Consider the following 14320-nt stretch of genomic DNA (forward strand, 5'->3'; position numbering starts at 1 on the left):
TACTTGCAATAATACAATTATTTCAATTTATTTCAGTTACCTTAAATACACATATAATCGCCAGCCAGCCCCTAAATTCTACAGAACACAAAACTCTGACAGTATCAGTAATTGACTTGACCGGATATGATCTCTGACTCTTGCCATGGATTTCGGTCCTAATAAACGTGTTCCATGTTTATGGCGCCTTAAATTATGCAATGCGACAGCGGTAGATATTGAAAGTATCTTTTTTTAGGCGCCCTGCCCCATCCTGTTGCTGTGGCTGGTTGCTTTTTTATGTTGGCCGTAACTGTTGCCCATTTGAGAATCACACAAAACGTGACCAGAAATTAAATTGTAGCACATTTGGGAGCTTTATAAAAATTTCACAAAAATGAAAAATAAATCCCTCCCTAAAAAGAAGAGCCAACAAAAAATCACAAAAATAGATATCTATGTACACATACAAAAAAAAAAAATACGGAAGTAAATCGCCTACACAAAAAAATATGTCAGGTCCTGACAGCGGCAGGGAAAGGGGACGAATGCTGGCAGGACATTGGACAAAAAATAGATTTTTAATATATTTTATGCACGTGGCTCTCGCAAACAACAACTATCCAGGGGTGGTGGGGGTGATGCCGTGCAGGTGATGTCGTGGAGATTCGTCAAAAATGAAAATGTTATGGGGCAAAAAGAACTCCCATTTCCTTTTACACCCCAAAAGTTCCATTCTTCCTTCTGCCTGGACACGCTTCAGCGCGTAAATTGCTAATATTGTTGAGTGCGTAGGAGTGCTCGTACTCGTACTCCCCGAGCCACACCGCCACACATCATTTTACCCATGGAAAAACTGCATTAGATGTCATCAAAGGGGTTTGCTGTCCACTGCCTTCAGACCCGACTCACTCCACTCACTCCTCTCCCTGAGAAAAGCTGAAAATTGTAAGAAAACTACCATAGTACTAGCAACAAGATTTAAAGACTAACTATTGATAACCGATACTTGTAATACCCTAAAGTGCGCATTTTCAATGGAAGATCATGTAGAACCTGTAGGTTTATTTATCATAGAAGAAAACTAGTTACTTTATTGAGGGATCAATTTTTATAAATAAGGATTCCTTTGGGATGCGGGCTTTAAATAACTTTTAAGTGTTAGACGGTTTACCTCTTCCCAAGAGAAGAGTTCCCTGGATGGTTCCTCCAGATGTCGTTGCAGTTCCAAGTGGAATCTGTAGACGAGAGTTCATTCAGGTATCGATAAGATATACTACTTTCCGATTCCAAACCTCTAGCTCCCTCAATATGTTCCTCCCCACAAACGATCCGTTTGAACCCAAGTCTTAAACTGCTCCCCACATTAACTATTCCTTGTATAGGAGGCAAGCAAACCCTTCTTAAATTCTCAAATACCCTCCTGCAAAGAGCGTAATAACCAAGCGAAAACTCATAAGCACAACTTTTGTGCAGTGAAGCGTAAAATATACTTTGCAATTTTCTGTTGTAGCCCACATACGATATTTCCTCTCCTTTCCAGTGCGGAGCATTGCGGAGTACTCGTAGAATTGCCTTTTCAACGTCACCCAGCGACCGCTAAAAAGTACGCAGCGTTTTTCTTTTTCTTTTTTTCCTGTGTGTTGAAGCAGCAATGCGATGGACATGTGTGTGTAAGGCTCATGCCGACGCATAATTAAGTTCGCGCTGAGCTTTTGAAAGCATAGGAGTGGGTGCATGGAGAAGGTTTTAGGGATTTGGGGTCCTCTATTGGACATACATGGTGCGGAGCAAAGCAAAGAACTTGTACGATATCTGAAGGAGCTGAAAAAAAAACAACCATGAAAACGATTTCAGAAAATATATGAAACAAAAGTCTACTCAGTGCCTACATCGGTCATGGTGGATCTGGTAATGTCCAAGAAGATGGTGGCCTTCAGATGCGTAGTTTTCTGCGCTCGGGCTATGATGAGGAGTAGGGCGCGTTGATAGCGAACGTCGGCGTGGCTCCAGTTCTGGTTGTACACCGCCACAGACAGGCCGAAGCTCTGAGAGAAAAAACTGAGAGCCAAAGATGGAAGAAATAATCATTAACATACCGCATCGGCAACCATCTGTCCGTAATGGCAAATCAGATACACCTGACTCATCGACGAGACAAGGTACAAGAACAGTTTGGTAATCATATCCGGGGAGACGCCCACTGTCATCTGGAAACCAACAAAGCAGATCACAAACGAAGAGACCATAAAGTTCAGCAACAGAGGGACTCCCAAGATATCATTCACGACATCCGATAGACGCAGAATCCGCTCATGATAGCGCACTACCTCGGAAATAAAACGAGAATCCTCCGGCCAATCACCACTTAGGTTGTGGTTCTCCATTGACCTCGCCAAATGATCAAAGTGCATCACCACCTGGGTGGCCACAGAGCAGAGCAGGAGATCGGTGGAAATCTGTCCCGCTGCCGAGGTGTAGCCACCCAAGTTCTGGGCGACCAGCAGCGGATAGTATGACCAATTGTCATTCCACTTCCAGGGAGCGTACATCAGATAGGGCAGCGTCTTGCCCACTATTCGAATCTTCAGCCACTTTTCGAACACAATCAGCTCCATGATGGGGTAGAGATTGAAGGTCCAGATGAGCACGAAATATAGCAGACCATAGTTGAAGCTGATGCGCGAGCAGGAGCGCAGATAGTCCTCCAGGTGGAACTGTGCTTCCTGCACCTTTCCGCGCGGAAACAGATCCTCAAGCTCTTGCACCATAGCGCTCAAAGCTGGCTTCTTCCACATTATGAAGAATATCTTGCTCACGCCCACGATGATGAAACCAATGTAGGACATCACGGTGACGGCTTCCAGAAGGTTTCCGGCGCGTATGGCCAAGTAGAAATAGATTGCCTCGCCGCTTCCCACAATCGCCAGGTTCACCAAGTTCCCCCAAAACACGATCCTGTTCCTAAGACTGTCTTTCGGCGGTCGGGACGCGGTGGCGTAGGCTTCAAAACCAACGGTCGTATAGAAGAAGTTGGCGTACTTCATGAACTTATCCATCTCTGAGCAAAGATATGTCATTATTTGAGCTACTCCTGTCCTTCCCTGAACTGAACTTGCGAAGCGTTGTCCTTCCTTGAACTGAATGAGCCTCTGTGGCAGTCCTTGGCTCTTTTATAGCCCCATCTATCAGGGGACTTGTCATGCAACGCGATTGCAGAGGTATCATTAAGTTGGCCTTTACAAGGTCATCGATATGCGGATTATGTGTGAAAAGCTCAGGTCATTTCTGGTATTTCCTCTAACAGCTGCAGCGGTTCCAAGTGGGTTTCTGGTTTCATATGATAATCAATTAATATACTCGTTATATTAATAAAAAATACAAAAATAAGAGAATGCATTTCAAATACCTCATTATAATGAGGTACGCTGCACGCCCACTTCTGAGATTTTTTGAGACGGTGCAGCTGTTGCATCCAAGAGCAGGGGTAAATTCCTAAACGATTTGCCGTGTTTCCTTCAGAGCTCAAACTCATACTTATAATACTCATATATATACTCGTAGTAGGCTTCGCCTGGTGTTCATAGTTTTTTAAATGACGTTTACCTGTAACTATAGGATGATAATACTCATAATTTATTTCAAGTGCCATGAAATTTCATTCAAGTTGAGTTGACTTGTATAAATTTACGTAATAAGAGAAAATCAAGCGTGACAATGGGTAAGTTATAATTGCATTAATGCACATTCAATATGTATGTATATACATTTTTTTGTATATGTGCAACAGAACTTTTAACTTACTTTATGCACGTGGTCCATTTCACGAGTGATTTGTTTATATACATAAACTACCTGGCGTTTTCCTACGTGGGACTGCATGTGATTCGCCATGTCTATGATCACTTCAATCAGGACGATGACGAGGTGTAATCTTTACCGAATATACAAGCAAAAATCACCAGCTTCGAGCCACGCTGACGCTCAAGCTTCTGTTGCAGAAAACCATCAAAACGCCGTACACAATGACATTTCCAATCAAAGACATTGCACACAATACCGAGTCATGCCAAATCAATCACCACCCAATCACTCTTATTAAAAGGCAAATTAAGGTATAATAATAATAATACAATATGACAATATGAAAGCTACGCCTTTCCTTTGCGACGCAACAATCGGCATCAGGACATCGATTGCGCAGCTCCAATCGATAGCAGGGTTGCAACGCAAGAGCTGAATTCCCAATAAAATGCTTAAATACGCGCCCAAATACAGCTGTAGAACGTGTGCGTTTCTATCGCTTATTTTAATACATAAACCATTTAATATAAACCCATTAGACAAACTGACCTGATTCAGAAGATCGCCCAATGAAAATCTGCTTGCGTTGGCTTTTCCAACTTTTTTCTTGTACATATTTTACAATCTATGGTTCATGTGACAGCTTTATTGTATGGTTATCCAATGGATCGCCAGCTGAAGAACACTAACAATTTATGAACACAACTTTTGGGGCAGTGAAGCGTTAAATTAACTTTGCAGTTTTCCTTTGTTGCAGCATCTACCCATCTTGGTCTTTGCATAGAATGAGGAAAACGACTGAAATGCAAGTTTTTTCGTGTTGAAACATCCAGAATGGACATGCGTGTGGCTCATGCCTTCGCATAATTATTTTTCCGTTGAGCTTTTGAAAGCATGAGGCAGGAGGTACAGAGCAGGGCTTAGGGATTTAGGGATCTCTTCTCGTCTGCGTTCTGGTCATCTCTGGTCTCTATTTCACATACATGGTGCGCAGCAAAGCAAAGAACTTGTATGATATTTGAAGTAACTAAACACACAAGAAAAGCATTTAGATAGGGATTGGAAGAATAGATATTAAGAAGCCTACATCTGTCATAGTGGCCCTCGTGATGTTCATGAAGACAGTGGCCTTTAGATGAGCGGGTTTCTGGGCCCTGGCTATTACGAAGACCAAAGCCCTTCGGTAGCGAACGTCGGCGTGGTTCCAGTTCTGTTTGTAGGCAGCATTAGAAAGACCCAAGCTCTGTAAAGACAGAAAAGGGAAGTGATTTTGAAGACGGAAATAACATCTCAGGAGGGCATACCGAATCGGCAATCAACTGTCCGTAATGGCAAATCAGATAAACCTGACAGAGCGACGAGAACAGGAACAGAAAGAGCTTTATCATGATATCTGGCGGCACGCCCACTGTCATCTGGAAGCCCACGAAGCAGATGACAAACGTGGACACCATGAAGTTGAGCAGCAATGGAATGCCAAAGATATCATTCAACACTTCCGAGAGGCGAAGAATCCGCTGGTGGTATTTCACGGTGTTCACCAAGAATCGGGAATCCTCTTCCCATTTGCCACTCAGTTCGTGGCCCTCTAGAACCGTAGAAAGGTGATCGAAGTGCATCACCACCTGAGTGGCCACAGCGCAGAGCAGCAAGTCTGTAGATATCTGTCCCGCCGCCGAGGTATAGCCCGCAAAGTTCTCGCAGAAGAGTAGCATATAATACGACCAGGGGGCTTCCCAGTTCCACGGATAATACACGGTATACGGCAGTGCCAGACCCACCACGCGTAGGTGCAGCAACTTTTCGTAGACCAAAAACTGCATGATGCTGAAGAGATTGAAGGTCCAAATCAGCACGGAATAGAGCAGGGCATAGGTCACACTTATGCGGGAGCTGGATCGCAGATAGCTCTGCAGCTTGTACTCTTCCTCCGCTTCTTTTCCGTGGGGATAGATGTGCTCCAGATCGCGCACCATGTCGCTCAAGGCCGGCTTCTTCCACCAGATGAAGAACATCTTGCTCGTACCCACGATAACGAATCCGATGTAGGACATTACAGCGACAGCGTCGAGCAGCTTCCCGTCGGACAGAGAAACACCCAAATAGAGGATCTCCCCTGTTACTATCGCACTCAGATTGAGCACATTAGCCCAGAAGACGATGCTGGCCTTTAGGCTGTTGGCCTGCGGTCGGGAATCGGTGGTATAGGGTTCTATACCTACAGCTTTGTAGAAGAAGTTGGCGTACTTCATGAACTTCATCTCTCCGACCAGAACCAGCCACGGTCTATCCTTTGACAAACGTAATATGGGTCGTGGCCAGAACCTTTATAGCGGGAACATGCACCATTTGTTATGCCATATAATTACATAATTATAGTACAGTTTACAGTATTGTTTTGTAATGCGACTAATTCGGGGCTTGGCACACAACTTAATTATTGATTTCGTTTACATTAGCTGCGGATAATTGTTATGCCTAAGCAAACGCAATCACGATTCCCATTCCCATTCGAATGGAGAGAAGCCCCATGCTATGCTTCTCTCTCGCTGGGCCACACAATAAATCACTCGAAGATTGAAGCCAACGGAAAAGCAATTGAAACGTTTGAATAAATGCAATTCCAGATCGAATCAGAGGCAGAGCGCATCAAGCTACGGATCCGCAGACCGAAACCAATCCAAAGTGAAGTCTTTTTTTGTGCTCGCACTTGAAATAAATTAAATCTTTTCACATTTCAACAATGCAGCTTAGCCGTGGAGCTACAGCCACAGCCACAGTCGGAGCCGGAGCCAGCGTTGGAGAACAGAAACAGAATGAATTACTCCCGCAGAACACGTTAGAACCAAACGGACCAATTATATAGCTTGGTATATCCGCACACATCTGCCCCGATGTCGATACCGAATCCCCAGCTATGTGCGTGGAGAACCACCCACAAAAACTATGCAACGCGAATGCAAACAAAGCGATTACACGTTGGGACAAGGTAGAGCTATAGGAAAAGTGGGTTGCAAATGCCACCGCAACTGGCCAAAAGAAGACTTTTTGTTGGGGGCAAAATTGAAAGACAAAAGCCCTGAAATGTTGCCTCTGGCGCGGACACTGCGGACAGCGCGAAGCGCAAAACAGGAAAAGCCAGAAGCAAACGTGGGATTTTTCCATTTTTTGCCATTTATCACGCATGGAAATTGAAGCGTAGACTAGAAAGAGGGACGGCCCTGTACCGTAGCGCCTCCCACCTGGAAATACAATTAAAGCTCTGAGACCCAACTGGCCGCCCGGTTGGACCGCACGAAAAACTTTCCATGTCTCAAGTCTCAAATCTCAAGTGGAATGTAGGGCTTGTTCCCCCCGCCTCGGGCCTCATCCTCGCCAAAAGTTATTGTGTGTGCACCACACATACTCTTACTCCGAGCCTTGGTTTTCGTGGCATGGCCAACTTTGTGGCAAAGTTTTATGAGCAGCAAACTAATTTCGTTTGCCTTTGCTTAGGTGGACGCTGCACCTAGCGAGGGAGCACGGGAATTGATTTTGGACCTTCTCGTTGTGGTGATTGTTGGTGGCCCTTCGAGAGTAGACAACATTTGCATATGGGACAAAGGACCGCGAAGTGAAGTTGGATGGACAGATCAAATAGCTTTCTTTGATAGCTGGCGTGCCTTTACCATTGCCAGTACTAAAGGTACCCTCTTATGTAATTACATCTGATTAAAAATCAAATTATTGATTGATTTATTAGCTGTCAAATCTTGAAAAAATTTCCCATAAAGATATCCGGCCTACACTTAAAACATCAAACCTCTACCCATCAATATAAGAGGGAACAAACACGAAGAAGTTTCACAGTGGCAATATCAGGGAACGGGATAAATATTGCAGGAAACACAAGCCAGAAGGAATCCCTGCAATTATGAAAAAACTAAGAGAAAAGGAAAGACTTACATAGAGGGAACTAATAACCAGAAGGAGTCTCCATTCTCATAAGAAAACACCAGGAAGTAGACAAAAAAAAAACACCCACACACTCAAATGCTCGACATAATCCCATTGTTAATTTAACATTTGGTAACAACTTCCTTTCGACAAGCACCCGTATCTTGCAGCAATTGTCTTTCGGGTTGCACTGTGTGACATTTGACACATCTAAGCACTGGCACTGGCACATGTTGCATGAAGCAAGCAAGTGTGTGCAAGGAACGGAAGTGGTGAATGGAAAATGTCTGTTTTGGCACTTGTTCGTTAAAAGAAGAAGCCGCAAAACGTTCTATTTTGATGTGAAGTCAGTTCGGTCTATGCCAGAATTCATCGGGATGATGATGCCACCAACATCATCATTTGTGTGGCAAAAACGATTCGGCCTTGCGGCTGCCCGATGTCTGATGTCCTGGATATTGATGATTTTGGGTAGCCTTTTTGCTTTTGGGGTTAACCAAATTGTGATCGAACTGTGGAGAAACAACGCAACCCAAAAGAGAGCAAAAGAAATAGAATGAAAGCAATTAATAAAATGGCAACTTTGTGGAAAATTAATTGTACATTATGCAAAAGGCTTGCTAATGGCAGGATATGCATCAATGTATACATACCACCATAGGGGGCATGGGGGCATGGGATATGGCTGCTGGGTCTAATAAAATATTACAGCGACGACAATGTCTCTTCCAGCCATAGATCCTGGTCTGTTCCGACTCCCCCTCTTGCTGGATGCTGCTGCTGTTGCTGTTGTTGTAATGGCCATGCGGACCAATGAGCAAATGAACAATTTATTACCGCTTAATTGAACACATTTGGACGCAACCATACACACACTCACACACACACACACACAAGACACAGGATACAGGACACTAGGCTAAATAAATGGCCACATGCAGGCGGCAGGCAGGAACCCACAGGTCCTCCGCATTAAGGGGGTTGGTAGGAGGATAAATGAGCCCTAAGACAAGTCTATAAATGGGGACCAGCATTGGGGTACAAGAGGCACCAGGAGCTCTGATTTTGTGGGCCCACTGGAGGAAAACTGGGGAAACAAGTAGAATTAGGAGCTCCAAACAAGGAACCAACTATGTGGGGCAAGGGTGCACGGCGTCCAGGATGTGGGTGTGGGTCTGGTCTGTGTGTGGTCAAGCAACTCAATGAACCCAGCCTCCTGCTGTGCGCTGGCTATAGATTTTGGCAGTAGAATTGAATCTTCTATGTACTTTGTACTTTGCTGCATATTAAACGCATGCCTCGCTGGCTAAATTGATTCCCAAGTGGTTACCGGATTGACAGACACCCACCCCGTCCGAAACCCCTTTCAGCCCAGTAATTACAACAATTAGGCAGCAAGTTGGTCAAGTGCCGAGCTAATTGCCAATTGAACCTTGAATCAAAATCCTCCATTGGGCTGAGAAAACTTTAGATCAGCCGCAACAATAAAGCGGCATCAACCACTCAAGCAAAGGCGCTTTCAAGTGTCTACTTAGGTGCCAACCTGGCGACATGTCAGAAGCAAAGATTTATTCAAAGATCCCCGGGCAACACCTCCGAGTAAATTAAGTAAGTGTCGGGCTCTGACAGAGTCAAGTATGTTTGATATGCCCTCGCACTCTCGAACAAGAGCACGCTTAAGCCGCGACCAGAAAAACCGGGGGAATCACACAAAGCAGCCGCAATTTTGTTAAGCATCTAAGCAGGGTGGGAGGGGTAGCGCCAGGAACGGAACCCAAACCCACCCCCGTCTAGGAGGTTATGCTCGGAATGAACTACTTAAGCGCTTTTGGCTTTACAAAATAAGCCATGCCACAGGTAATGGCAAAAGCGGGGAGGCACGGACTGCGGCAGGAGGCAGCTCCAACAAACAATAACGAAATATTTTGGTATATCCGTCGTGCCATGTCAACCACACCGAAAGAGCTTCGCCAGGGCGCAAATGAAACGGAGGAGGATGTGAAAAGGAAGTCCCCTCCACCATCCCCATCCTGACAGAGACACACTTTATGAACTACAACCGAAATCCAATTGATAGGAGGTGCAGGGGCTACAGAGGAGACTTTGAATGTCTGCTAACATTTTGGCATGGCAAGTGCTTTGAGTTGATTGTGGCATGGATTGTGGCCCCAACGAAGCCGCACCACAGCATTTGCAAATGGAAATTTCAAGCGCACAGGACCACAGCAGGATTTGGTTTCCATATCTTTGGCTGGTTAATTTTCGGGCAATTAATAAATACGAGTGGTCCTACAACATATCTTGTAATATTTACCGACTTTATGGTAAAGTATCTAAATGAATGCACAAAAGAGTCTTCATTTCTAAAAAAACAAAAAAATAACTAAGTCTAGTATATCTCAAAAAACAAAGTCTTACATATATGTATCATAAATTCTTCATTTTATTTCATTCACATCAAATAATTCTGCGAATTCCACATAACAGACAACAGAGAAAACATACATACAAAATGTTTTCTAATGAATTAAATTATTTGCAGGCCCTTGTAACGCAGGAGATCTTGGGCAGCCATGCCATCGACTCCGGTTTGTCCTTCGTCCTCGACAACATTCGTCGGCAAGGATATGGCCCGAGATTGATGAGCATCATATGCGACTGCTGCCCCCACTACAAACTTCGATTAACTAAATTATCAATCCATATTTTCTTGAAACAATTCTTACCGTAATACCTTCTTCTTTAAAAGTTTATAAAAATGTTTATAAAGGGCACAATGATTGCTACTATGGTACAATTTCAAGTGCGCGCTCATTACAACCAACCAAAAGCTGAAAAATACAACACCCAAGCGAAAATGTCGCCTTTTTCTACCAAACGATATATCGATAGCAGCTTGCTTTTTTTATATCTCTGGCTTAAACATTATTTTATAAACATTCAAATTAAATAGAGTACTTAAGCTTAGCCAGTCTTGTAAAAAATATATTAGTTTATTGGACACAATTATGTCTTCAGCACTGAGGTTCCAACCTAGCTAGTAATATTAACCAGAATATCATAAACACAGACGATTAACCCATTGTCGACCAGATGGATACTAAAATAATCAAAACGAAAATTATGAATTTTGAAGAATTTTAGAGCAGTTCAGGTGAAAGATATCATGAATTTTTTTGTAAGTAAAGAGGAAGAATAAGGATCAACAAGAAGAATCAACAAACAGTAATATTTTCCGCGGTTTAACTCAAGTTGTTCTGTTTAAAGAAAAGGGGCCTATGTGGGCTTACCGATAAATCGACGTTGTTTTTGTTTACACGCGGAATAATCTCGTCAAACTTTTCGTTAAATCTCTGATAAAACATTTCTTGGGACATGGCAAAATGTGGCAACTGTTGCAATAGTTGGACTAGTTAATGCTGCCGCAGCAGTTGCATCTGCTGGCCGCGCCCCGGCGACCACTTGTTGTTGTTGTTGTGGACTTCTACTGATGCGATGCTGGAACTTGAACTCTAATTAAACCATTATTAAACTATAACTATCAAAGTTGGCTTAAAAGCAAAGTGCAGTATGTGCCACTCGATAAGTGCTGTAGTCGTGTGTTGAAACAGAGCAATCGCAGTGCGTCATGGAGTCATAATTTTGACAGCAGACAAAAAGAAAATCATAAAAAACTGAAACGTTGTCGGCGTCACAGCAGCAGCAGCAAAACTAATTTAATTCAATTTTAAAGCAACCGAGCAACGAACACGTATCAATTGTGAGGAGAGAGAGCGCAAAAATCTGCGAGCGATTAACTAGCAATTGCTTTAATATTGCCTATTACCTCAGTCAAGTGCATAATAGTTGAGACGTGAGTACAACTTAAACACACCAGAGAATATTGCCCACATTTCGAGCAGTTTGAGCACCTTATCACCGCCGTTGGCCTGGCCAAAGGTCTTGACCGGGGATCGTCATATCACTCCGAATGAAAACCACCCATATACAGCTCTCAAATCAGAGTAGTAGCCGCCAGTTGTGGCTTTATTCCTCACGCAGATTATATTATCTAGTAGCATATTTAATATCCATTTCACTCTGAAGAACACACACCTCATATACGTATTTAAATTGGCTGGCAGAACAGTTGCAAATGCTGGAATGCCGGGGCCGCAGCTTGTGTCGTAAACTAGAACCGGCCCAGTTGTGGCTGTAATCCTCAAACAGGGTGTCTTCTGAGATCTTTGTTCCTTGGCCTGGTCAATCCATTGCACTACTGGCTAATCTCAAATGTATCTTATCGATTGACAGTAATAAAAGTCCATAGATACCCGCGAAAACACTGCAATGCAGACCAACTGCGTCAGCTACTGGTTTCAGTTCTGGCCTGGCCCGCAGTAGCTGCTGTCTACACTCGATCCCAGCTCCAAATATACATTAATTTCGTACTATTTTCCATGCTCCGATAGCAGTCACACGAAAAAACCGAAACCCAAATAAAAACTCAGACCACACTCGGTTGTAGGCGTATATAGATAAGATTAAAGGTTGGACACTCTTGGACTTGGAACAGCACCCCATACGGACTAATCAGTGACTAATTTGTGGTTATTTTATTTCCAGACACCCAAAGATTAACATCGGATTGGATTATGGCGGGACAGAGCAAGTTATTGGACCCACTGTGCATCAGCTGCAAGGACTTCCAGCACCCATGGACCGATCATTGTGCGAGTGCCGCCGCCGGGATACTGCTCTCGGCCACGCCCTACTGCCTACGCGTCTACACAGTGGTCTATGCCTTTTCCTTGCTAATGCGCCATCGTGTGCCCAACCTGACTGATCTCAAGCGCACTCTTTTAGGCATCATACAGTCCACGGCTTTCCTGGTGACCAATGCATATTCCTTTATTATGTACAATTGCTTGCTCCGGAACATGCTGGGACGCTATAACTTCTACACAGTGGCCTTTGTGCCCTGCTTTTTGGCCTCGTTTACGGCCATCCTGGTGGAGCGTCCAGCCCGCCGTCCGCTGCTGACTCTGTATGTGGCCAACGTGGCCACGGAGGCGTTATGGAAGATGGCGGAATCGCGTGGCTGGGTGCGCTCTATTTCAAACGGTCAGACGTTCATTTTCGGGCTGAGCATGTCGGCACTGCTGTATATATACCGTCGTGGACCAACCGAAGATTCGATCTTTAACATTCTGCGCCATTTCGTAGGCAAGGAGGAGGCTGGCCCAATAGTCAACAATTGGGATACATTGCCCGGGGAGCAGCCAGCTCCCCCGCAAAACCGTCCCAGCGTCAGTTTTTCGACCATCTCCGATTGGGTCCGCGTTTACAGCAATTTCCTCAACGCCAAGCACGCCAGCTGCCGCCATAACCAGAGCTGCATTGCCTACTCCATCAGCGGTGGCATTAAGCCCTTTGTGATCGGCGTGGCCCTCCAGGTGGCGCTGAAGCTGGTGATGAATGTCAGCAAGGTAGCCAGTGGCAAAATGAAATGGAGGAAGCACATCTTTGACCGCAGCATCCTCCCGTTGGGTATCTTTATGGGCAGCTTCTCTTTTCTCTATAAGGTGAGCCTTTGCCGATTGCAATTTTGATATCTGAGATTCATCAATGAGGTCGTTCCCTTTTCAGTCTGTGTCCTGTCTGCTGCGCCATAGCTTCAATAGAGATGAGGCCGCATTTGCCATTCCCGCTGGTCTGGTGGCTTCGGTGGCATTCACCAAGTATCCAGACAACACGGTGGCCCTGTATGTGATGTGGAAGGCTCTGCAGGTGAGCTAAAAAAGAAACTGATCATTGTTAGACATCCCCAAGCATCGTAGTTTTTTCTTTCCTCGCAGATACTCTGTTCGATTGGCCAGGAGAAGGGCATTGTACCAGTCATACCCAATTTTATGCTCTACCTTTACTCGTTCTTCACGGCCGTGCTCTTCCACGCGGGCATCTTAGAGCCCAAGTCTCTGCGACCCAGCTACTACAAGTTTCTGCAAGCCATATCAGGAGATAGGTGCGTATCGGCTAGCTCTACTTATTGCTATGTCAGCATTAAAATTGTATTGTCATTCGTTCTCCCACAGACTGAGCCGCTTTAATCTAAGCGCCTTCGATGTGTTCGGTCTCAACACCCAGCAACAGGCGCTGGACACCATAAAGTCGTTGAAGATTGTCGAGAAATCAATACTCCCCGCCTTCTCGTTCGCTTCTTAAGAAGATAGCCCACAATCTATGATAACCTACAGATGTACACATTCAGTCTCATGTTTCAGCCAGGCGCTGGACGCGCCTCTCCATATCCATAATAGGAGTAAAATCTTCAAGCGTGTATATATCTAAGAGTCTCTCTAATTATCCATATCTGTGTGTTTCTCTGTGCTGGACGTCCAACGTCACAGCTCTTTGCCACTCGGATCACTAACCTAAGCGACGTTATCACTTTTGGGGAGAGGGGGTGCATTGTAAATTATTTTTGACTGTTTTTTTGGTACCAGTTGTCAATAAAAACTTATATATACAAATATTTATGAGTATTTATGTTTTATACTGGGAATTTTGGGTTCTATAATGATAATATCGGGAGGGGATAACACATAATAGTAATCTTAAA

General features: G+C 44.4%; 2 protein-coding genes across 3 annotated transcripts; one reads left to right on the forward strand and one right to left on the reverse strand.

The window, feature by feature from the left end:
- Positions 1-1471: 1471 nt before the first annotated feature.
- On the reverse strand, positions 1472-6044 carry LOC6591573. Its single transcript, XM_026993369.1, is given in 9 exon segments — positions 1472-1803; positions 1872-2027; positions 2079-3131; positions 3671-3706; positions 3709-3771; positions 4719-4810; positions 4871-4892; positions 4895-5026; positions 5088-6044. Coding segments are annotated over 9 exon segments (2568 nt in total). The 3' UTR covers positions 1472-1746.
- Positions 6045-11082: 5038 nt separating this feature from the next.
- LOC6591574 (transmembrane protein 135) lies at positions 11083-14233 on the forward strand. Of its 2 annotated transcripts, none has more exons than XM_026984874.1 (5): positions 11083-11572; positions 12325-13283; positions 13348-13488; positions 13557-13723; positions 13794-14233. In XM_026984874.1, the coding sequence occupies exons 2-5, from the start codon at positions 12354-12356 to the stop codon at positions 13921-13923; spliced, it is 1368 nt and encodes a 455-aa protein (XP_026840675.1). In that variant the 5' UTR covers positions 11083-11572; positions 12325-12353; the 3' UTR covers positions 13924-14233. The 2 variants fall into 2 exon arrangements, with proteins under 2 accessions (XP_026840675.1, XP_026840686.1); XM_026984885.1 differs by lacking the exon at positions 11083-11572 and adding an exon at positions 12171-12248.
- Positions 14234-14320: the final 87 nt, after the last annotated feature.

This window comes from Drosophila persimilis, unplaced genomic scaffold, assembly GCF_003286085.1.
Source record: "Drosophila persimilis strain 14011-0111.01,24,50 unplaced genomic scaffold, DperRS2 tig00000000-arrow-pilon, whole genome shotgun sequence".
Taxonomy (NCBI): Eukaryota; Metazoa; Arthropoda; class Insecta; order Diptera; family Drosophilidae; genus Drosophila; species Drosophila persimilis.

Coding starts and splice junctions, on each gene's coding strand:
- LOC6591574 (XM_026984874.1), top strand. CDS start 12,354: ATGGCGGGACAGAGCAAGTTATTGGACCCACTGTGCATCAGCTGCAAG. Junction 13,489..13,556: donor TGATGTGGAAGGCTCTGCAG/GTGAGCTAAAAA, acceptor CTTTCCTCGCAG/ATACTCTGTTCGATTGGCCA. Junction 13,724..13,793: donor CAAGCCATATCAGGAGATAG/GTGCGTATCGGC, acceptor GTTCTCCCACAG/ACTGAGCCGCTTTAATCTAA.